The 24,763-nt window shown below is 41.4% G+C and overlaps 1 protein-coding gene across 1 annotated transcript; it reads right to left on the bottom strand.

Annotated features, from left to right (window-relative positions):
- Positions 1-24,750, bottom strand: LOC134447175 (protein TASOR 2-like). The gene is made up of 14 exons (XM_063196516.1): positions 24,650-24,750; positions 24,387-24,481; positions 24,144-24,247; positions 23,849-23,921; positions 23,372-23,443; positions 20,692-23,232; positions 13,799-14,612; positions 12,673-13,225; positions 5,073-8,879; positions 4,833-4,958; positions 3,137-3,290; positions 2,698-2,803; positions 1,178-1,359; positions 1-232 (listed from the first exon to the last, which is right to left on the bottom strand). Exons 2-14 carry the CDS (start codon positions 24,472-24,474, stop codon positions 135-137), a joined length of 8,718 nt encoding a protein of 2,905 aa, XP_063052586.1. The 5' UTR covers positions 24,475-24,481; positions 24,650-24,750; the 3' UTR covers positions 1-134.
- Between the last annotated feature and the right edge of the window lie 13 nt (positions 24,751-24,763).

The raw sequence follows: 24,763 nt of genomic DNA on the forward strand, positions 1-24,763 counted from the left end.
TGATTTTTTAAAATTCAACCTTAATTTAAAAAATTGTTAAGATAGCTGAGTTCACAATAAATTAAACAAAAGTAGAACACGTTTAACATCATATTTAAAAATATATTTATATACCGGTATATACAATATTACACTTAAGATATGGTACAGGAATCATTTGAAAGTATCTGTGTGAATGTGCTCATATTCATTGTCAAAATTCCATTCTTTCCAAAAGATCTGTCTGGTGTGTCTGTTGAAGGCAAGAAAATGACCAAAATTAGAAGATAACAAGTATTGTACATGTTCTCTACAATGTCAGAGTTATTAAGTAAGGAATAATTGACGACACGGTGTGTGTATAACAGGAAAAATAATGCACACCAGGTTACACCTCGGTGTGCATTATTTTCTTCTAAACACATTCTAAATGCCTCGCCTCGCCATTAACTTCATTAAAACAGGCACCTCGTCAATCTGCTCTCATCCTATAGGAAACTCCTGATTTAATTTCACTGCGTTCCCATAGTTATTGATCCGAAAATAGCCCATACTTTTCACAAGTTACGCTACTCTCTCAACTAATAAACGCTACAACCACAGGAAACCTCTCCTCTCGTGGGGAAGAAACGCCCACGTGAAACGGGCGTCCCTTACTTTGCGCAGGGAATCTATCTAGGCCCTATCTCATCTAATCTCTCTCTCTCTCTCTCTCTCTCTCTCTCTCTCTCTCTCTCTCTCTCTCTCTCTCTCTCTCTCTCTCACAAAGTTGACAGTGATGGTCAGTTGGGAGAAATAAACATGTTTGAAATGTGATTAGGCCTACTAAGATTTGCCCCAGATTCACCATACATTGCTGGTGTTTCCAGACGCGCGATTCGACAACTTTTTTGTGCGTAATTTATGAACGTGCGTGCCTTGGCGCATTGATACACTGGAGTTATGCGGTCAGAAAAGTGACCTAATAGTGGGACTACTTCAGGTGTGCATATATAGACAGTTAATCAACACCCAATTTAGCGCGTCACAATGGGAGATTCCAGACTGCCGTGGTATAATTAATTGTTATACAAACCAGTATCTAAGAGGTTTGAGCTTTTGACAATGATATTAATCAACCAATGAGCCAAAAAAATAAATTGATCAACACAATCCGTGCTTTTGTTAGTAGTTTTTTTTATCAAGAAAATTACATTACCTGTAACAAAAACGGGAAATCGTGTAGTGGCATTCTGAACCTGGAGTCGGACTAGACAGTGCAAGTAGTTTGGCTGATCCCGGGAGATGACATCACACTCGTGGTAGGGCAGGACTTCCACAATTCCCGCTTCCTGACAGCAATCCAGGAAGTACTTCCTATCCTGCACATCCTCATGTGACCTGCAAGGCAGAAGGATAAGTAAGGGTTAACGTTCGGCGAGAAGGTCGCTACCGTGGAATAGCAGCACGACAGAGAGAATCTTTAGTCTTTATCTTGTTCTCTCTGAAGTGCTGCTATTCCACAAAGCGACCGACTCGCCGAAAGTTAACCCGCTTATTATATGGATATACTTAAATGATTCACACATGGCGGGGACATTTCTTTAAGCCTATTTAATGTTAAGATTGTTGCTGCGCAAAACAAAACAGTGCCGTTGTGAAACACCGCTAGGCAACAGCTAGGTAGCCAGGACAACAGGTGTTGTCTATCACAGCAGCTGATTAGAGTCTTGTTGAAAAGTCGCTTTAGCAGTGAAAAGTCTTGTTGCCATTGACAGCGGTCTGTTATAGACCAACCCGTCCGTTATCGAAAAATAACAGACGTGCGAACGTTGGGGAGCCTAGTTGAAATGAATGGAGCATTCGACCGATGACGTCACACCATATAATAATAGGTGGTTAAAGATATGTGTTATTCCGTGGTAGCCTCTTCTGCTCATCCTAGCAGGACACTGCAGAATCTTTTGCGACCTAGTCTAGCCAAGCTGGCCATCTCAATTCAACTTTCTCCCAGAATGGGGGAATGTCAAAATCCAAGTATTTCCAGCTGCTTGATGGGGTGGCAGCTAAGTCAGTTTTAAACAAGTTCGACCTGTCCTCAGAAAACTCTGCATCACTGCAGCTTAGCCAGACAAGAAGAACAGAATAACTTCATAGTCAGAATAGTCAGGCTAGTTGTGTGTGTGTGTGTGTGTGTGTGTGTGTGTGTGTGTGTGTGTGTGTGTGTGTGTGTGTGTGTGTGTGTGTGTGAGAATGTGATTTGCTGGTGTGTGTAATTGAGTGCGTCTGGTCTTACACTATGGACAAAAAAATTCTGGACATGATGTATGAAGAGAGTGATGAACAGGGAAACGTTTTGAGCAATGTTGCTTGACAATGACATGATTTTCCAAGTCAATATTTGAGAAAATTTGTCTACTGCTGATTAAAGTTCTCCTGATAAAAGTGTAGCAGTGATAAACTGATCAAGTAAAGTCTTATCACATTGTTGCCCATAACTGTTGCCAAGTGTATAATCACACAGTAATCTCCAAATGGTAGCCTGTGAGGTCCGGCTCGGGCATGGCAAATACTGAATTTGGCCCGCCACAAGGTTGGAACCAATGAAAACACGTGAGCTATCTGTGGCCATACGGTCGATCGATTTGTTTGGCCCTCATTTGTGCCACATAATTTGGCCCTTGGGGAAAAGTAATTGGAGACCACTGCCTCAAGGTGTTTACACGGTGCAAGACTTACCGTGCATTTTCTTTAAACATGCGGCTGTCTCTGTAGTGCAAGAACCATTTCCATTTTCCCTTTTTGCTCAGCTGCTCCAGACACATGACAATTTTTTTCATGCTCTCTGGTAGGGGGAGGGAGAAAATCACAAATCAAGAAAACAGCTCACTATCAATTATTTTCTGTTTTTGTTAAATTGAGTTCAAACATTGTAATTCAAGTTAAGGGAGACCAGTTTTATTTATTTATATACCATATGAGACACATTTTGACCCATATCTCAGAGGCAGAGTACTTAGTGTTGGGAATTAGTGTTAGGTGAGGAAGACATTCTAATGAAATAAGCCCTGGAGCAGTGATATTGAATCCTGACATAATACCAAAAATAAGATTTAAGCCAACTTACACAATGACAACCACATAAATACAGATATAAAACAAAAAGTAGGGATATTACCCAGTGTCAGCTTGTTCACACCGCTCCCATCAATCACCACAAAACCGCCCTTGCCAAACAGCTCTTGGTGTGTGAGGTTGACAAAGTCATCAGGTTGATCGATGCCAGCAAAGAGTACACTTGGTGACTTCTTTAATTCAAGTAGATGCGGGACCTTGTAATGACAAACATGAACATGAACAAAAATAGACATTGTTTATTATTGTAGTATACTATGCAGTGTCATCACTGTAGTACAGCGCACATTGCTTAGACTGCCCTTTATTCTGTTGCTTGTATGTGGAGGTCTTAGGTGAAAAGTTTGTCGCGTCATACAGGTACATGTACCAATGAAATCATACATGGTGATTTAGCATGTTGTGAGCATAGCACAAGAATTGTTTTGCAAAGAACTTCACCTCAAATGAAGTTGCCTCTTAATATTTTCCCTCTTTCTCCCGTAGGTCACAGACCGAAACGTCGCAAGTAAAAACTCTAATGTGAACAGTGTGCGGGAGCTTCATTGACTCTATACGTTGGTGACCCAGTGGATCCACTCCTATGCACCTGGCAAAAGGAGGTGTGCAAGAATCCTAAAAATAGTACTAGAGGTGTGTGTAACTCTGCCTTTTCTTACTCCCACCAGTCATTAGGAGGCATTTGGGGGAGGCAGTCAACGACTCACTTTGGAAAACGGTTTACTTCTGGGCAGACCTTAGAGAGCTTTGCTAGTCGGTGGAAACCAGGGAAGGCTTCAGTATGCTTTACTTGATCACAACGCTTTCAGAAGTTGTCACATACTGTGGCGGATGGACAGACTCACGTATGGCCAGAAAAACGTTGGGAACGTTCAAATCGGAACCAATATATTTGCTCTGTCTATGCCGTGTATTACTTTCATGAATTATTACAATAGTTTTTTTCTGATAGTGCTCAGCTGTTGTAAGCAACTTATTTTCCCTTATTTGGTGAATCAACTGCTTTGGTCTTAAGCACCAAGCAAAACACTTAAAGTTAAAGGCAAAGGTGCAGATGGCAACTTCACCTGATTTACATATTTTAAAGCATAGGTCCATATTTAGCCATTTTAGACAATATTCTCTGTTGTCTGGAATGCAATAGATAGAGCATTTCCCACAATATTGTTGATGTATGCTTTTGTTCTGTTATTTGTTATTTCTGCCAAGGAGGTTATGTTTTCGGTCGCGCTGGTCTGTCTGTCTGTCTGTCTGTCTGTTTGTTTGTCAGCAGGACAACTCAAGAAGTTATGAACGGATTTGGATGAAACTTTGGATGAAAACAAGTGATACAATTTTGGTGGTGATCCGGATCACGATCCGGAACCAGTATTATTTTCAAAGATTCTTCACCATTGCGGGATAGGGCAGATTTTGACATTTCGGTTTCTAACTCCACAAAAAGAGGCAAGAAAGACTTGAAAAAATGGGGTGTAACATACTGGTAGTCAAATGTTCTATCAAACAGCTCCCTTGGCAGAGGTCTGCACTCTCTGAATGCATTTCTAGTTTAATTTGGAATAGTCTCACTCTGATTCAGATTGGCTGGCTATATGTATCGCAATGCCTGTCATTAAACATTTTGAAACATCTGGAACAAGTGGACAGGGTGTTCAATGGCATTCAATAATAAGTGGTGTAGTGAAATATGACTTCTGTCGCATTTTATGAGGCCACTTCTCCCTACAGGTGTCCTTTACCTGGCAGACATGCATGGCAATGTCTTCATTCCTCAAAATAATGAGTAAAGGCGAAGGCGGTCTTGTGTTTCCTAAGTCAAACTCCTCAGGTTCCACGCAGATATGTCCTTCGTCCTCCAAAAGGTGCTGAAAAGAAAGCAATTCAACTTTACTCACTTGACAGTGAAACAGTGATCTCAACTTCAATACAGAACTAGAAATAAATGGAAAAATCGTCGCCACTGAAATAATTGTTTTTACCTTTGTCTTTTTGAAGAAGGGATCTTCTGATGTGACCAAGATATAAAACCTGTACTTTGTCTTGCAAGCTTGTCTCACCACAGAATTTAGGTTGTCATGAAGGCGCTCAAAGAGATCCTCTTTCATCCTTCCACAGAGTTCATCGGTCTTACTAGGTCTGGGCTTTGGCGAACTCTGCTCTTTCCTGGTCCTTTCAATAGGCCTGATGGTGGGATTTTTGCTAGTGCAAATCTCGTTCATCATTGCATAATATGAATTTGCGCATTCAGCTGTAATGGCTGAAATCTTTGAGCATGCTATCTCGTTTTCCCTTTTGCATGCAAGTTTTGGGAGACGAATAGGTCCAGAATCTTCCTCTTGCTCCTCTTGTCTACCAGGCAAAGTGACCTGGATTTGACATTCGGAAAGCATTGGAAGATTTTCACCAATCTCCTCAGATGTCTCCTGTTCATTCAGACTTGAAAATTGTATGGTCACTGGGGGCTTGCTGGCGGTGATTAATTTCTGTGGTTCGTTTGGCCTACTTCTTTTGAGAATGTCACTCATCTTTTCTGAAAAGACGAGATACTCAAAATCCATCGATGATTGCGTGACATCATCCTCAGTCTGATGCAGATCATTCCATTTCTGCAGAAACTTTTCCACATATCTGTGAGTACCTTTATGGTATGTGTTTTGAATTGTCCGAGAATGCATACCTATTTTAGGTTTCATGACAGGAATGATCCTGGGTTTGTTTCTATCCAAGACAGGTAAGACAGGCTCCGGACGTAGACCAGAAAAATTTAAATGTTCTCGTTTGACTTCCACTGTTACTCGAAGTCTCTCTCCTTTTTTGTAACGCTTGTGGGACTCATCCAGGGACTTTTGCTCACTGCTACTTGAAGAAGTATCAGAACTTGAACTTGAATCTGAATCCGAACTTGTGTCCGAACTGGAGCTGGATGTCTCATGAACTTTCTCTTTTTTCTTCTTCCTAGTGTGACGATTTACACCACCATATTCCAAATATCTCCACTGTTGATGTTTCTCTGATGAATTTGCTTGTTCACTGCACATCTCTTCCCAATAACCCCATTCATCTCTCATCACAGTTGAAGCTGATGTGGTATCAAAACGTTCTCTTTCTTGATCGAGTTGGACTTCCATCCTATTTTTAGAGTCAGCCTCACTTAAAGGCTGGCAACTTTCATGTGCAACATTCTTTGAATAAGACCAATATGGAAGATTTGAATTTGGATATGTGGGATTTAACCCTGACTCATTTGCATACATGGCCAAACCATGTTTTTCACTTACACTGTGTGTACTTTGTGGATACAAAGTCATGCCATCTGCCTTCAAATCTGTTAAGTCACCATACTGAATGTGATAAGACTCAGTGTTTTGTGCGTTTAATTCTGAGGAAATGTTTTGGAGACCTTCATTTGACTTGAACTGGCCAGGACTGTTCCAGTGACTTTCTCTGTCTGACTGATCAGGGTTTGGCCATATGAACTGTGGCAGCCCCAAATTCCTGCTTGCCATGGCATTTAATTCCTTTTTCTTTTGTTCATTTCTGAACCATGAGATCATTTGACTGAGAGCTGCAATGTCTGGTACTTCTGGGTTAAGCACATCTCTGTCAGGGAGGGTTGAAGACACCACAGGAAAACTACCCTCACCATCAGGTGGCAGCTCATCCTGTGTTGGAGTGGAACATTGGCTGGTAATCCTAGTATCCACGGTGTGATAAATCTTATCAGAAGCAGTACTAATGTAAGGCATCTCATCCACAGTAGGTGTTGGGCATCTGATGTCTGTCTCCATTTCTTCTTTTGCTCTTGAAGGCAACATAGATTCTTTGGTAGGCTGCTCTTCTACAGCGTATGGAATGTCTGCTATGGAAGCTCCTCTTGTATGTTCCACAGTAACAGTTGAAGACTGACTGATTTGTTTATCTTGCTCTGGTGTTAATACCAACTCTTCCTGACCCAGTGCTTTCACAGCTGCTTCCTTCTGCAACACAACATGATCCAGAATTTGATGTCCAATCTCTCCCACCACCTCCAAGACTGTGTCTGCTAACTGGCCACTATTTGTAGTGGATCTGTCACTTTCCAGGTTGATATTCATCTCCACGGGTATTGGTGCATCTATTTTACTTGAATCAATGCTTGTGTTACTTCTGGAACAGCTGATTTTCTCTTCCGATAATGCTTCTGTACATAGTTCAGTGACTCGTGTTTCGCCTTCTGTGTTTTTCTGTTCACCTTCAACCACTAGAATATTTGGATTTGATTCATTCGGATCCTTGATTGTAGCAGTCATTGTTTCATTTTCATTATTGGTCTGGACTGCTGTTTCTGTATTTGGGTTGTTCTGAGTCTGCTCTTCAAAATAATTTAGACCAGGCACAGGCAGTGCTGGCTCAGGATTTATCGGATTCTGACTAATTGAACAAGGCTGAGGTTCAAATTCATCGCCTGATGTGACTGTCACTATTCTTTCTGAATTTATGCTCATTTTATTCTGCTTAGTTAAACTAGGCAGAACTTCATGATCATTTTGAGACATCAATGTTACTGATGGCTCAGGAATAGTGCCATTGTCTGCAGCTAAACAAGTTTCACCTTTGCAGTCGTCTTGCAATGTCACTGATGCTGATAGCTCAGATTTCTGTTGGTCCTGTTCAACTATAACTGACTGAACTACAGTATCATTTGAAAGCAACACGCACACGTTTGTTTGATGTTCAGCCTTGCTGACTTTGGATTCATCAATGACTAGCCTATCTTCCGAATCAGACTCCTGAAGTGTTTCAGTTTCAGGGTCATTCCGAATTTTCTCAGTCACTGTGATTTTGTCTTCAGATTCCTTTTGTTCTTCTACACACATTGCTCTCTCAACGTTTTGATTACATGGATCATCAGCTAGTGTGCTATCAGAGGTTAATCCTTTAAGATCATTGACAGCACTGGGGGTTACTGAACTGGAATCCTGCTGCTCTGTTCTTATTTCAGCCTTAGAGCCGACTACCTCCAAAATGGCACCTGTCTTCACAGCCTGTGAATGCTGCGCTATTGTGTTGAGTTCAACTTTACCATCACTGAGATTTTGTCCAAATGTTGTGTCATTGTTGGAATTATGTGAAACATGCAGTGTCGAGACAGGATCACCTCTAGAACTACAAGGTTCATCAATTGCCACTTCTGCTTCCACTTGCAGCATTTTCTGATTCTGTACCATCTTGATGGCCTTGACTGAAGAATCAATGCTATCACTAACTGCTATTGCAATTTTGTGAGTGGAAGCATTAACATTTGAAGAAGACACTGCCGCTTCACCTGACAAATTGGTACTAGACTTTACTGGTACTTCTGAAGCAGGCTTGATGAGACTGCCTGCTGTCTGAACAGGGCTGGCCCTTTCATGTTGGTCAAGAGATGAGGACTCCACCCTAGAGCTGCTGTTAATGCACTCTGGTTTTGCAGGTGTAGTAGTTGAGCTGAACGCAGACTGTGATGACTGGTTGAGATCCTTTTGACCAGTTCCCTCAGTACTGTCAGCAGATGCTCTGCTGCCCGTCTGTGCTGCGGGTGGCAAACTGTAAGACACCCTTTGCATGTCTGCAGCATTGTGTATTGCCCGCAAACGCCTCCAGTCATCTAATGTTTTGCATTCTGCAGTGTTGGTGCTGGAGGGCTGAAGGATGCTGCTGCTGGCATTCTCCTGAGCATGACCATGCATCTTGGTTTGTGTTCCATGTAAACTGACAAGATTGATATCCCTTTTCACACCACTACTGCTGGCAGTTATGTGGAAAACCTATTGGAAATGGAAGCGCAAATATTGATAAAGACACATAAAACTTAACATAAGTTTTTTAATGCTTTAAAAGTGTCAGCATGTTGGATAAACTCCAATTTAAGGTCCAGTGTGTGATTATAGTAATTTCAAAAACCTCAGCGTTGATGTTGCATCCAGAGATGTCTATAATGTATACGACAGATCATTCAAAATGGCAAATGTACATACAAGTGAGATCAATAAGTATCCCTTGCTGATTTTGTTGGTTTGTCCACTAATAAAGACATGATAAGTCTATAATTTGGTTAGACTTTATTTTAATGGTTCACTATTACAGTGCATCTACCACATTAGGTACAATGTAATAACCAGTGTAACGATATTTAATGTAATACCAGTGTAACACCATGTACCAATTTTGTACTTACATCTAGGATTAGGGTTAGGGTTGGTACACCGTGTCTTAACGGGTTAGTGATTGAGATCCCAGCTGCCTTGAGATCATTGCCTAGCTCTTCCCGTACAGTTCTAGGGTGCTTTGTCTCTCTTCTCCTTGCTATTGAATCACCACAAGGTCAAATCTTGTATGGAACCACAGACAGGCCTATGATTGATGATCATTTGATCATTTTGTATGTCTTAAATTTTAGAAGAAATGCAACATCAGTTTGATTCTTAATATCCAGGAGCCGATTTAGCCTTGTTGAGGTCTAAACTCTTGTCCCTGATATCCTTTGACAGCTTTTTGGTCTTTCTTATGTTGGCGAGTTTAGAGCCTGATTGATTGACAGATACCATTGCCTAATTCTGCTGATTCAGTGTGTCTTTTACGCAGGTTACTATTTACAGATCTTCAAGTGATACTGTCCCATTTTTGGAAATAAGCTCATATTACACCTGCCCTTGAGTTAAATAATTGAGTTACACCTTTCTCCTGTACTTTCAACCGTTCTCTGAGTATGGCAGTGCAAATTTTCCCTCCATGCTAGAAGTTAACATTGAGTCCTATGAGACCGGCTGGCGGCTAACTGGTCTAATAGGAGTCCATGTTAACTGCTAGCTTGGAGGTAAAATTTGTACTGCCGTACTCAGAGAATGGTTGAAAGTACAGGAGAAAGGTAAAAGTCAGTTATTTAAATCAAGTTTAAATGAGCTTGTCGCCCGCTAAAATATCAACATGCAGATGACAGAAAGAAAAAGAGAGAAGAATAGAATCATGTGAACACTAACGGCTCATTTTTAGATGCGTCCCAGCATCTCTATAAGAGGGTCTGTCTGTCCGTCCGTCCGTCTGAAACGCATTCAATGTCCGTCTGAAACGCATTCAATGTCCGTCTGAAACGCATTCCTTCAATTGTTCCTACTGTGGCCACAAGGCGGCAGAGTTGCCATTTTGGACCGGAGCGAATGCGTGCAAGCCAGAACGTATTACCAAACAGGCAAGACGGCTGATAGCATTGTGAGACAACTGAGGGCGGAGCGAATGCGTGCAAGCCAGAACGGATTACCAAACAGGCAAGACGGCTGATAGCATTGTGAGACAACTGAGGGGGGCATTCAATTTTCGCCATTGTTTTGCGTTTGGACAATGGGAGGCAACTTTATTTTGGTTCGTCAGAAACTCGCGGAAATGAACGATTTAGAAGTTGGCAGGCAGTTTTTGACACAGATGTTTGTGCTCGGATAGAGAGGCGTTTGCATTGCATAACGCTCCACGGCATGGAACCGTAATTAGTTGACAGGCGACCCGCAGCGCATACAGCTCTTCCTCTAAACGTCGACCTGTAACATTTGGTTATAGCTTTTCTCCTTTCAAAACATTCACATTTTCATTTGTGCGTGGATAGAGGGGCGTTTGCATTGCATAACGCTCCACGACATGGAACTGTAATTAGTTGACAGGCGACCCGCAGCGCAGCTCTTCCTCTAAACGTGGACCTGTAACATTTGGTTAGCTTTTTTTTCTTTCATAACATTCACATTTTCCTCCGCTTTTCTCCAGTCCACAAACTCGGGTTCAGAGGCCTGTGTGTAGCCTACGAGCCTCCCTTTTAATATTCCCAGCGAGTTTACTTCTGCCTTTTCAGTACCCTAGTCAGTTTGCGCTGCGCACTGGAGCATGGTGCTCGAACTACAAGTAGACAGCTGGGCCATTTGACATACGGTGTGTTTAGCCTACTCGTAGCCTACAGGGAGGTTCTTTCGATGGCGGGCTCGTACCCCACAGGTGCTTTTTGCTGCGCTCAGAGAGAGCACAGGACAGAACGCATCTTTCGTAATTGCTTTGTAGTCGTGTGAATTTGGTAAACTCTGGCACGGGAGCTCACTGCTTTGTGCCTTGACGGTGAAGCTGGTTTTGAAAAATAAGCGCATAATTCACCTAAAGGGTGAACCCATAAGCGCATGATTCACCCAAACGATTTTATTTATTTATTATTTGTCGATGTTTAAATTCTTTCCCACATGCACATGATGCTGAAATGGCGTGATACTAAAGGTTGATACTAATAAATGTCTGGTCATTTGTAATGTAGCCTACTTCATCTATTTGAAATCATATGGTTCTTTTCCAAATCCAAGAATGATAAGCTTATTATAGCCTAAACTGCAAAAAATAAAGCCATGTCTTGCCATTTTGCTGCCTGCCACATTATTTGGAGTGTCCATGATGACCAATAAACAAAAAGTACATCCTCAGGGGGGCGTTGACAGGTTAGGAGGAGGCCAGGGGGGTGTTTGGGGGGGGAAAATTGCATTGTTGGAACTGGCATAGAGGGACGCATCTGTTGTCCGCCTGTCGGCCTTGTTCCTTTTTAAACAACATGGAAAAGTTTACTTATGCTGCCAAAACACAATGCTTGAAATATCCTCTGAATAATTGTAATACGTAACTGCTGAATAACTGTAATAACATCTGATAATACTCCAAACGTCTTATTCAAGCGGAGAAGTATATGGGGTTTGGAGATGAACTGAGTCATGCGTAAAATTGTGTTACAAAAGCTGTATACTGTACTGTACTCAGCACACCCACTTGGCATATTGGCCTTCACCAGAGCATCAATACCAAGTTTCAAATCCTGTGTAGCAACACATTTCATGATGTCACATTCAGGTATGTGTTTCATCATCTTGACCTGTGTTGTTTTGCTGAGGTTCATAATAGAGAACGCTTGTTCACAAACATAGGTAGTTCCAAACATGGACAAAACCTTTTCAGCCAGTTGTTAATCTGGGGTATCCGGGCACTCGCAAAATCATGCTGTTTATTTCCTGATCTAATGTCATGCCAGGTCTCGCTTTTCCTTTGCTGCCCCCAGAGGCGGAATTGCGCATTTCGGCTATTTGTTTTTACGTAAAAGCATAGCTCGCCACAGCAATGGGCCAGAGCTCTGTTTTTTCCTACACACTCATGATTTTTTTTTCTCTCTATGTCCAGACCGGATGAAACCCTCTGGTAGGCTGGATCCAGCCTGCGGACCACATGTTTTGACGCCATACTGTTGTAGACTGATCATGTCTTTGTTAGTAGGAAAACCAACAAAATGAGCAAGAGATAAAATACTTATTAGTTTCACTGTAGATAGTATCAATCTATTCAATTTAGAACATAAGAATTTGTCAGTGGGCAGCATACATTCTGAAAACAAACTACTTGTTTTTTTTAATACAGAAAATCTACAACTTAAAAAAAATATAATGTAATGTATTTTAATTACATTAAGTTTAGTGCATGATGTCAGCCACAGCTTCACCTTCTTCTACAGCTAAGACGCAGGTAAACGTTCTGAATAAATTAAATGTTACTTACTCTGGACACAGAATCTTTGCTTGCTGAGACCAGCTGTGACTGTACTTCCCTCAGTGAACTGCCAATGTTGGGTCCTCCATGGCTTCCTTGGGGAGTTCTAGAGGGTCCATGGCTTTCCAGAAGATTTTTAGGAGGTGCAAGACTTTCCTGCACTGTCCTAGAAGGTTCCCTTGTCTTGGAGTTGAGAGGCGTCAGATCCAATGGGCTACAGCTTTTTACTGAAAGATCTAATGCCTCAGCTGAAGGGACAAACATGTTCTTACTCTCATCTTTTGTACTTAAAAGCTCTAACTTGGCAGGAGCTTTTGGGGGTAAGATTCCGAATGGGGTCTGAATCTGTGAGGGGACTTTTCTTCCATCATACTTAGGGACATTAGATGGGAGACGAAGGACAACTTCCTCTGGCAATTTTGTACATTCACGTTCTTCTAGAATCAGATTTGGGTCGATGTGAAAGAACCTGGATGTTGATTTTGTATAGAACAGACCTATCCACATGTGGAAGATCAGGTGAAGTTCTTCAGGGGTGTCCACAATGTTGAAATTCCATGGGCTAATCAGAAGAAAAGAGCAAGAGATTGCAGTTGCATTATCTGGTGTCTTGCTATGATACCATTTACCTACAAGCTTTTATGCATAATAATGGTCCATTTCAGGGCACCAGGTTTTAAACATCTCTCACAAATGTTCACATTATTAACCATAGCCCCATACTTGCCAATATAAAAAGATAAACAAGAAACTTTGAGTTATACTGTGTGTAGGAACCAACATCTAACAGTTGCTTGCTTGGTACATTCCTCTGATGACAGGCATTTTGGCAGATACTTCACAGTGGAGACAAGAGGGACAGAGAGTTGAAGAATTCAATCGGCAAACTTCTTTGTGAGCATGAACAAGTATTCAAAATAAGGTGGTATGTTTGACTTGTTTTTTTCCTTGCGCATTTTCACATTGACCTTTGATGTTTAGTTTTGTATGTATATTATCTTCATGAAGCTTAAATGAAAGGTACTTCACAGAAAGTTACGTACTGTATACACCCAACTGTACAGCACAGGACCAGTATGGTCTGTTGCCCTAATTAAAAGACAAATGAAAAAGAAAATGAGAAATTGAGACATACCCATGCAATGCTCTTGTGATAGTCTTGTCATGCGCCTCATTTGTGAACTTGCTATCCAGACGAAAGTCATACTGTTCCCTCCAGAGTCTTGTCACTTTGATCGATCCATCTTTCTCAACAATCTGTCGGCGCTTGGACCTCCGCATCTCCTTCCCCTTGGATGTCATTAGCTTTCTGATGGGTGGCTGCCGTTGCAATCCATTCCTTCTCACAACCCTTTTGTCCTCAAAGATGTGCTGTGCGTGCAGGACTCTTCGGTCGTCTGTACTGCTTGTCGGCTGTGTCCTGGTGTGGGGATCTGAATCTGAACACCTTGACAAAGGTAGGGCCTGGAGTGGTGCACCTGACAAACCCAACATTGGTTGTGAGTAAGGGTGGTCTTTTGTAACAAGCACAACATAATCCCCTTTGTGAACGATACCCCTGGGTGCTGGTAACTTTGGTGGTAACTTTTGGGAGTCAGCAGAACGCCTCAGCAATGCATGGAGGACAGAGGCTGCATCCTGGGCGCTGCTGCTCGCCTTCACACTGTCTTGGAGGCCCTGTTTTTGGCCAAGCCTGCTATCTACTCCCAGGTTTTGAGCTATTTTAGTATTTTTGCCACCACTGCCACTGAGGGCCAAGTCAGCCAGCAAGGTCAGAGGGTCTGCGGGCAGAAGTGTGGAGTTGACGACTTCCAAACTGCGGCTCTTGTCTGAGCTGACACACAGCTCTTCCAAGCCGTGCCCAGTCAGGATGTCGCTTGCTGTCTGACACAGAGTCTGTTTCAACAAGTCAGCATTAAGAGATGTTGATGTTTCAGAACTGAGGTGCTCTGTGAGGATAAAACAGACAAAAGACAGACAAAGAAAAACATGAAAGCGCATGAAGCAGCATGAATTAAAGGAACAGCCTACTGTACTTCCATGATGAAATCTTCTCTGAATTGAGTCTAGCTGATCCTTACCGCTCTGAGACGCACTGTTACTCCTGGTAGCATGTATCTAGGCTCAGTATGGCTGCTGGTATTTTGGGGGGCTCAAGTTAGATGTGACCAAACTCTCCCAAGTTTTCCCTGTTTACATACATGGCGATTTTCTATGCTATATAAATGGGCACTATAATGTAAATCATAACAACGTGTGCACACATTGACATTGCATTGATACATTCATTCCTGTTAGTTGGAACAGGAGGAACAAGAGTGAAGGCTTTGTGAGGAACAGGAGAGAATGTATCAATGCGATGTCGCAGCACACACAAGGTGTTTTCATTTTAGTGCTCATATATTTCTACAGCGTAGAAAATAGTTTCATTTTGTGTAACTAAACTTGATTTCATGTACCTGGTCATATAAGCGCTTGTAAAATGGGAAAACGTGGAAGAGTTTGGTTGCATCTAACTTCAGCCCCCAAAAACACCAGCAGCCATGCTGAGCCTAGCTACATGCGAACAGGAGTAACAGAGCGTCTCAATAACTGGAGGCATGCAGAGAGGTACGAATTAAGGTGCCGGTATGCTTGCTACGAGCTGTAAATTACGCGTGTCACTGCCAGCAACCGACTGCACATGCTCGCTTCAAAAGCAGTTGACCAAGACGCAAAATACTGGCGGTATCATCCAGGGGGCAGAGAGCACTCAGCTTTAGGATGCGGAAATTGGGAACACAGATGGCAAGGAAAACAACAAAACAAAAACAGGGGCTCCCTGGGCAAGGAAACAATACTGCTACTTCTCCTACAGGCCTATGTGCACGCTCCTTTTTCAAAGTGCAACAAAGAAGTATGATCACAAATGTTTGAAATTTCGGACAAGCTCAATGAGACGCTCATAAAAGTTGCTGCCATTGTCGTTTTCATATCAAGCACACGCGTGGAACGGCGCAGTCTTTCTTACGATCGCCCCCAGCGAGTTTGAAGATATTGCACCTGACGCACGCATTTGGCTGCCGTGTCCAATGCGCGCGAAATTGACATTAAATACGCATGTTAACGCGTTCATGAACGAATCGTGCACGCGCTCGCGTATCCTGCAGCAAGCATGCCGGCACCTTTAGTCTCAATTCAGAGAACCGATTTCATTATGTAGTACGGTGTACGGTGTACGGTGTACTGTTCAAATAAGATGATAGAATTACTCAAGCAATATAACATGAGTAGGAGTGGGGTATGGTATTGCCTGATTATTATTGACTTTCAAATGTAAGGTGTTGTGTCACTAGGAGGGTGTGGCCTGGCTAGGTACGGTAGCAGATCCCCACTACAGACAAGGCCGGATTAAGGTGGCCTGGGGCTATGAGCCCCCCCCCCCCCAGAGGGCAAATTTCCTTATAAATTTACATAGACAGTGTCATAATTGCTAACTAGGAATTAAAGATAAGATGTCTACCAACTCTACTCAACATCACAGATTATTTTTTCAATATTGCATCTTGTCACAATCTTGGAGTTTTTCACTTTTGGCCAATCAAGGGGCCCCTGGCAGGTGGGGGCCCCTAGGCAGCAGCCATATCTAGCCTGTGCAATAATCCGGCCCTGACTACAGAGGTTCAGCTGCAGGCACAAATTAAGATGCCCACTGAACAACCCCACATCCATGAGCGTTATATTGCTGTCATACTGTATAACAGTCACATTGCCAACACAAATTATTCAGACACCATTTCAAAATTTGATTTTTTTTTTTTTTGAATTTCATTCCAATGCCATCTCCACTCCACAAAATAATTCCTAACAGACTTAACAGCGCCTGCAGTTCCTACACAGCAAATATCATGTTAATTTGGACACACCGGTGTTCTTTAAAATGTAAATGAAACTAGAACTCAAACAATCACCAATCTATTGACTATCATGTCTTGACATTCAAAAGTTCATCAGTTCACGTCAAAATTAGCACACAACATTTAGTCAACATCTGTTCACCCATTCAGATGTTACCACCTCAAGAATAATCTCGGAGGGGAGACACATCACCAGACAACACTGTGTATTTATGAATACTACTCATATGTTATTGTATTACAATTAACAGGAAAACAAATTAACAAAATAACTGCACAGGTCATAGCTCTGGCATTAAACAGAAAGTTGTTCAAAACTCTTTTTCCAGAAATGCAGACAAATGCTGCTGCCATGTATGTAAAACATGTCAGATAACTAGCAGAACAAGTTGAAGGTGAAGCTGAGGGTTAGGAAGAATCGGTTTGGGATTTTTGGTTAAAATGTTATTGAATGATCTCCTTGAAGTGTAAAGGACACAGGAAAGTAGAGTGAACGCAAGCAGATACGTATCAATCGATAATCAGTATTGGATAACAGCACAAGGTGTGTAAACAACAAATTGACAAATCGAAAACTGAACACATCCAAGAAGAGATTATGTTTAAAGGCAAGATCTAAACAAGTCTGGATAAGTTCAAACTTAGTTTGGATAAGTTCAAACTTGATAAATGAGTTTGTATGTATGTTTTTATGTTTGACTATAAAGCAAAACTATGCTATTATTTGTCCAAAATGCTCCCAATGTTATTGGCAAGGGCCTGAATCTTGAAACTATTTTCAAATCACTGTGAAGCAAATTTCCTCAGTAGTATAAGGGCCTGAAAGTCAAGATGTAGCGAAGGAAACGTTTAGTGGCGAAAATGTGAACAAGGCAAAAATAAAAAGGAAACTACCAAGTAAATGTGGAGCTAATTTGCAATGATTTAAAAGTAACTATAGCTTCCGGCTTCATTTGTGAATCCTAACTAGCACTTTTTAACACATTGAATGCCACACTGTGTTTGGAATTTTGGTGCTAAAGTGCCAGCAAAAGAATTTTCGACATTTTTTTGAACAGCCACAGAATATTTTCAGTTAGACTTACAAGACACAGTTGCCTGGCTCTTGCCTGACCTGTGTAGTTCCACTCAGCTTCGTGAGCTCCACTACTAGAGTCTAGGAGAGCACGCGTTGGCTCCGACTTCAGAAAGATCGCTTTATCCATCATTCTGCCCTTCCTCGCTACCAATAAATACTGTACCTTCAAAAACATTTTCTGTGTTTCTCTAAAACCTCAATATACGTAGTCTATAATATGTCCTGTGACTGCTAAATGCAAGCTGCCATTGATTGCAGTCAATTCTAGTGTTATCTTCTACCTCTATGTGAAAACCTCTTCTTTGTAGGCATCTTGATTTCGAAGCTAGCCCGAGCTAAGCGAAGGTTAGTTTACCTTAAAATAGACACTTTTTTTCTAGAAACAGAGATCCGCTGTTAAACTCTCCGAGTTGAAATTGAAAAACTACTAAATGTGTTTTCAAGAAGAAATCAGTTGCTTCCAAGTAAACTATTTGAATAAAAAAACACCTGGATCAGTGCAAGTGCATGATTTGATACTTTGCAGTGATAACAATCACTGGGTTGTTATAAAATGCCCAGATGAAATATTGAAATTTTGACTTTGTAGGAGTTTTGACTGTAGAAGTTTTCATGAACTATATCAGTTCTGTTCATCACAGAGTTACCAGAATCACACCAAAGGTGCAGTATCGTGTCTAATTTCCAAATGTCGAGAAACCCCCCCCAGCAAAAACGTGTTATTATGGGTTGGCTCTCCATACATGGGAACAAAAATATACAATCACATTGCGTGGCATTCAATGTGTTAACAAAGATGAGGAGTGAAAAGTGAAGATCAAATAGTGAAAATCAAAATGCAATTGACTTCCACATACTACTGTAGTAGAATGTACAGTGCTGGCTAAAAGCTGGAATATGCTTGTTGCAGGGTAGGTGCTTGTACATATTTCAAGCAAGAACACATTGCCATGCACATTTTATGTCAATGTTGTATGCAGTACCTCACTTAAATACAAGGTAGGAGGACATGTGCACACGGTGCAATATTAACACAACCCCTAAGGGCGATCTACCAAACATCAATGGGTCAATGACGTTGGGATCATGGTAGAGTCAAACAATGATGGACAACTTTTTGACAAGAGTATCTGCCCCCTATAAGATACCTCCAGTATCATGTGTAGTTCTCTTACAGTTATGCAGCAAGTGACCACCAGCTTGACGCACAGTTTTACACATGTGTAATGTCAGACAGCAAGCTGCGAAACAGCACACTGCTAAACAAAAAATAACATGTGATCAGCATTAAGTGCCCTCAAAAAGTAGTATGTTAAACGTTTGTGGTGTCTCCCTGATTCCCATCCAGATATAACAGAATTTCCCAAGAAAGTAGAGCTGGCAAGCAAGCAAGCAAGCAAGAGCATTCATGTTAGTAACAAAGTGGCATGCTGTATTGCCTCTGTGATTTAGCACTGCTCTAAGTGTTGCCCTTCTGCATTAGATTTGTGTTCCTCCCGAGTCTACAACTGCAAATTTCAGGTTTGAGAAATGATATCACAAAAAGTGTAACAATTTCTTTTTTCTTTAAATTTAGTCAATGTTATAGTCATGCTTAGTGACAGATGAAAATGAATGCTTCTGAATGAATAAAACTGAATTTTCCAGGGTAACTGTACAGGTATTGCCATTTCAAAACTCATACATCAATATCAGATGTCACAGAAGTAGGCCAAACCTGAATTATTTTAAATGTAAGCACCGAGCATGCACTTTGTTTCCAGTGTTGCCAGATTAATTGGGCTACTTGGGATGAGTGTCTGCGGGTGAAAACGGGAAAAATTGGCCATTTGCCATTTTTTTCAGCCGTTTCGGGCCCATAGAAGTCAATATAATTTGTTGAATTTTGGGGGAATTTAGCGCATTTTGGCGTTTTTTGAGAGCCTTTTGGGCGGCATTTGATCAGACAAATCTGGCAACACTGTATGTTTCAAGAAGCAGCAGCACACTTAAGCGCACGTAAGAACAGAGGACAATGGTAACAAATACAAGGGGGGAAACAATGGTCAAGACAGAAGAAAGACATGCTTCAGAATTGCAACCTCTCATGTCTAAGAATACTTCAACAACCAAAGATTCATCATTCATCATAGAAGAAAACTCTTCCTCTGAGTAGATGGCTGGTTAAGTATTTATATTAGTACAAGCGTTCAGTTCTGTAAAAAGCTGTCTGTTCCTGGCACCTACAAAATATGTCCCCTTCTTGATTTGCCTGTCTAGGCAGTTGGGTCACATTCCGCTCCATCTACCTAAGAGCTAAAGAGCTGGCTATTTTAACAGATGTAGCCTGACCTTAGCCTGGTTCCTACCAGACCTCTGTGTGTGTGTGTGTGTAGCTCTGGAGCCCCCTGGTGGCGCTCAACACACACGGAGGTCTGGGAGCATGTAGCGGGATTCCATTTCTCCAGTCAAAAAAATAATCGGAGCATTTATTGCTTCAATATCGATGGCAGCTCACATTGAGGAGTCACAGCACATATTATAGACTATATTGAAGCTTTAGAGATCAACAGAGAACATTTTTGATTGATCAATTTGTTGATACTGAGCCAATAAATGCTTCGATTACTTTTGACTGGAGAAATGGAATCCTGCTCCATGCTCCCAGACCTAGTAGTGGAGCTCACAAAGCTGCACGGAACTACAGGTCGGGCAAGAGCCAGGCAAGCCTGACCTTAATTCCATCTACAAATTTCATAGGAGGACCTGAAAAATTGAGCGTTGGTGATAGGGGTGTAGTCTCATGAAGTTTGAAATAATTGGATCTGATTCAACGTGAACACTGATGTTTGGTCATAATGTACTATGTAATGCACCATTGCCAAACTATAACCAACTACTGACAATCTCAGTTATGTACATACCTTATATGATACACATACATATACTGTATATAGACACACAGACCTGATTTAAACAAAATTTAAATCAACTTGTACTAACTCTATAATCAAAATACTATATTAACAGTATAACCTTAGTAAAATACTATCTTGATCACTATCAAATACTCACCATTTTCTTTGGGAATGTCTTTGACTTTCCTCCTTCCTGCCTTCTGCCATTTTCTTGGGGCACTGTTTTTCCTGGCAGTCCTTGCCTTTTTAGGCAACAGCGGTTTATCAAGTGAAGTTTGCCTGACTAGAGCTGAAGTATTCACATCCTTGCCCAACTTTATGTCAGAGGCAGTGTGTTCTGAATCAGCTGGTTTCTGTTCTGGCCTTGGCACTTGTTCTTTCTCCTTAGTTGCCTGTTGGCTTCTTGAATCATCCGTAGCAGGCACAGCTGAGGGTGTCTGGTCTTGATTACCTTGACAGGCATCAAGGCATTTAGGTTCATTGCTTTTTGCATCTTCTTTTACAGAGTTCTCAGACTCTTTACTTGCAGTGTCTTTTACTTTGTCCACAGCTGAAGCATTGTCTTTCTTATCTCTCCTAAAAACAGTCCTTAGCTGGCTAATTGAAATGATACTGTATTCAGAGCCTCTTTTCTTCTTCTTCTGAGGTTCTGTGCTGGAGTCGTCCTTTGTCTCCCCCTCTGTGGACTGAACACCATCTGTGTTTTTTGTTTTGCTAGAAGAATTTCCATTTGGAGCTTTCTGCTCAGACTGACATGACAGTGCTGATAAATCACCAGTCACCAGCGCATCATTGCTTAGCTTACTAGCACTTGCAATGTCTTTTGCATCTTTTGATGACACAAGCTGTTCCTCCGTTGTCTTCAAACCACTTTCACCATCAGCTATTTTCTGCCTTTTCATTGCTAACTCCAAATCCTTACTTGGCACTTCCCTGCCATGAGGAACAAATAGTTTTCCACAGTCTGTAATTATCGATTTCAAGTCAGCCCTCAGACACTCTTTCTCCATCTTCCTTTTTAGTGAATGTGTTTGTCTAGTCTCTCTAAACTCTTCCAAAACCTCTGTCCCATCCCTCTGGGAAGCATCAGGTTCCCCATCATCTCCTGGATTACTGCTCTTGCTGGGAACCATCTTCCTATTTAGTGGATGTGTTTGTCTAGTCTCTCTAAACTCTTCCAAAACCTCTTTCCCATCCCTCTGGGAAGCATCAGGTTTCCCATCATCTCCTGGATTACTGCTCTTGCTGGGAACCATCTTCCTTTTTAGTGGATGCGTTTGTGTAGTCTCTCTAAACTCTTCCAAAACCTCTTTCCCATCCCTCTGGGAAGTATCAGGTTTCCCATCATCTCCTGGATTACTGCTCTTGCTGGGTTCAGAGGGAACTTCAGTTTCAGAAGACTGGTCCTTTGTGCTTTCTGAAAATTGTAGAGAACTATTTTCCACAGGTGTATTGGGACAGATCTTGCTGGACAAATTAACCTGTGGCTCAATCAAGTCTTTGCTGTTCCCTGCGTCCATTGCTATGTGGTTCACGAGTTCAGTATCAGGTTGATTCTGTCCTGTCTCAGAACAATGCCCATCGGTGGTCTTTGTTTCGATCACCGGGGAGCTACTACATTCCGATGGCTGCTTTAAGCTTATCTTAGGTACAGCTTTTGGAAACTTTCTCTTGCGTTTCCTACCATAACGGCGAGGTACGCTTCCTTTGCTTTCAGCAAGTACTTTGTTAACTGTTTGTGGACCAACGGCCACATTTGTGTCAATCTCTGAGACTTTGACGTCAGCAGACTGTTCAGAAGCAACAGTTGCATGGTCAGATGTGCTTTCTTTCACCATCACATCCAGAGACGAGCTTATTTGTGGTGTGTGGTCATCACCATGTGTTGATGGCAGAGGCGAAACAGAGACCGTCAAAGCTTTTTGTGTGGCTGCCGTACCTGTGGGCTTTAACACCTCTGTGGACACTGCTGTTACAGTGAGCTCCACCCCTGAATGCAATGATGGTGAAGCATGGCTGCCTTTTTCGCTCTGTACCTCAGTGGTTCTATTACTTGAATCTGAAATGTGAGGCTGTTTTGATTCAGGGGTTAATTCTGCTGGCTTAAGGGTCTCTGCCAACTCTTTAGCTGTAGAGTCATTTCCCTCAGATGTGTCTGTCAAGTCCTTAGAAGATGAGTCAATTCCCTTGGACTTAACTGCTAACTCCTCAGCCGTGGAGTTTAAACCCTCATCCTCATTCTTTTCAAGCCTAACACTGCTGGGAGTACTAGGACCCTCTGGAGATGAAATGTAATAATACACCTCATCTTCTGGTTCATCTCTATGCTGCTCTTGACCTGCCCGAATCAGATCAACAGCCCTTTTGACTGGAAACTCAAAGGAGCTAGGCTGACCCAAGTACAGCTTCATTTGCAAGCTGCTGTCATCTGTCCACTTTGGCATAGGAAAAAGATGCTTGAATACAGGAGGCACGTCATACTGGTCCGGAAACATACTGGCTTCCCTTGCAGGACTACTCTGCAATCCTGGATGAATCAGGTTCCCATAATGTTCAAAGTGTTTTTCCAACACCACTCTCATTTTCTCATGCTGATCCAAGCCAGCCTTTTCCATTTCCGTCTCGGCATAGTTCAGTGCTGGTAGAACTTGAAGAATATCAGATGATAGTGGTGACTTCTTCCAGTTTATCTTAGTATCTGCAAAAGAAACCATTTTGTTGTGGACCAACAACAAATTCAGACAAAGAAAAGGTTAAAAAAAAGGCCCTGGGTTAAATACAATGCAAATGATCATTTTGTTTGTGTGCTCAGATAATAATAATAATAGAGCGGTTACCTTTGTATATAATTCGACTCTCTGGAAATACAAACATGCCTTGTAAAGCCTCTGTTTTCTCTGAATTTGCATCTGAAACAATAAGGACACATTTATTCAATAAAAAGCTTCTGTGCATTAACTAACTCTGCCACTGAGTCTTCGCTTTTGTTTTGTATTTGGCTCATTTAAAAAAAAAAAACCTAATACTATACCTGATCAATTTTTATGCCTATTATTGATGAGGTATGGAGCATGACCATAAACACAACATGTAAGTAACCATTACTTATAAGTCAAAAAATATATACATATTATACACACTCATCTACCATTATTTCTCAACTCATGAGTTGAGCGATGCGGCCTGTAAAATGCCATTGTGATGCAGACACAAAAACGAGACAAACGTCAGTCTTATAGAATGTAATCCGTAAACTTGCAAGCATTGGCACAACATACAGTAGATTGCATGCATTTGCATAAAAGGGGCTCTACCTTCATATGAAAGGAAATACGACGAGTGTAAGACCACAAAAAATCCAGAATCCCCCAAATGAAAAACAAGAGCCTGTGGAAAGAACATTCTCGTGGTAAATCAGCATGACAGTAGATTCACTGTTTTTGAGAATGGCTCTTAAAAGACTCTTAAATGCCATTTTCTTTATACATCATATTTGACTATGATCAATTTCACTCAAATGATTTACAATTAGAAAAACAATATAATATAATATAATATAATATAATATAATATAATATAAAGTAGAAGAGAGTAAAGATTTAAACTCACTATGTCTGTCTTCTTTAGCTCATTAGTGAGAATTGGGAGTTTTTTGTCATCTGCATCAGTGGATGCCACTTCAAAAAGACTGCAACATTTTCCTCCCACCATGACTGCAATACCAAAATCACAATATAGAGTCCATAACAGCAGAAACATTTCTTGGTGACTATATTTGTTGAGGTAGAGTGATTTTTGGAAATTTGGACAGAATTGACTTCACACAACACCAATTACTACTTCCAACCTTACCTTCACCAGAAAAACAGGTTTCAAAAATTTCTTTAGGCAGTATCACTCTCAGATCAGACACTCTGACTGCATTTTTGATCTCTAACATCTCCGGGCTGAAATGATACAACATAGGAAACATCACAGTTGGGGCATGAAAGTCAATCCAAGACAAATCTGCTATAAGACATACAATTAAATTAATCAATTAATTTTATTTTATTAAAAAAAATCCCAAATATCAAAATCTTTTTTGTGAGTGCAATGTAAAAAGGGCAACATACAGTTTTGCTGGTAACAAAGCTCCACTGCTGGACTTCAGTCCAATTTCAAAGGTGAAAGAGTTGATCACCAGTTGACCTTTCCATGGCTGGTAGGAAAATACTGCAACATTGATT

This window comes from Engraulis encrasicolus, chromosome 4, assembly GCF_034702125.1.
Source record: "Engraulis encrasicolus isolate BLACKSEA-1 chromosome 4, IST_EnEncr_1.0, whole genome shotgun sequence".
NCBI lineage: Eukaryota > Metazoa > Chordata > Actinopteri > Clupeiformes > Engraulidae > Engraulis > Engraulis encrasicolus.